General features: G+C 72.2%; 1 protein-coding gene across 1 annotated transcript in view; it reads right to left on the bottom strand.

Annotated features, from left to right (window-relative positions):
• Window positions 1-6: 6 nt before the first annotated feature.
• The window catches only part of LOC118159134 (helicase SRCAP-like), a gene marked incomplete at its 3' end in the record, with an annotated part of 3,559 nt that continues 2,943 nt past the window's right edge, over window positions 7-622 (bottom strand). Inside the window, exon 3 of the mRNA XM_035313757.1 lies at window positions 7-86. Within this exon, the coding sequence (XP_035169648.1) occupies window positions 7-86 (80 nt within the window). The remainder of the gene's footprint in view (window positions 87-622) is intronic.

Below are 622 nucleotides of genomic sequence, written 5' to 3' on the forward strand. Positions count from 1 at the left end.
GTCTGCCCCACGATGAAGTCCAGCTGCAGGTCCAGCGCCTTCTTGCGCTTCTCCTCCAGCCGCGACTGCTGCTTGAACTGCACCACCTGCAGCACCCACGGGTGCTGTCAGCACCCCGCCCCCGGCGGGCACCCGAGGGGCGCCCAGGGGTCACTGTGGGCACCCAGCGGGCACCCGAGGGCCACCAGGGGCACCCAAGGGCAACCCAAGGGCCACCAGGGGCACCCAGAGGGCGCCCAAGGGCACCCAACGGGCACCCAAGGGGCACTGTGGGCACCCAGAGGGCACCCGAGGGCCACCAGGGGCACCCAAGGGGCACCCAAGGACAACCCAAGGGGCACCCAAGGGCCACCAGGAGCACCCAAGGGCCACCCAAGGGGCACCCAGCGGGCACCCGAGGGCCACCAGGGGCACCCAACGGGCACCCAACGGCAACCCAACAGGCACCCAAGGGCCACCAGGGGCACCCAAGGGCCACCCAACGGGCACCCAAGGGGCACCCAACGGGCACCCGAGGGCCACCAGGGGCACCCAAGGGGCACCCAGTGGGCATTGCAGGCACCCAAGGGCCACTGCGGGCACCCAACGGCAACCCAACAGGCACCCAAGGGCCACCAGGGGC

Source organism: Oxyura jamaicensis, unplaced genomic scaffold (assembly GCF_011077185.1).
Source record: "Oxyura jamaicensis isolate SHBP4307 breed ruddy duck unplaced genomic scaffold, BPBGC_Ojam_1.0 oxyUn_random_OJ67559, whole genome shotgun sequence".
NCBI lineage: Eukaryota > Metazoa > Chordata > Aves > Anseriformes > Anatidae > Oxyura > Oxyura jamaicensis.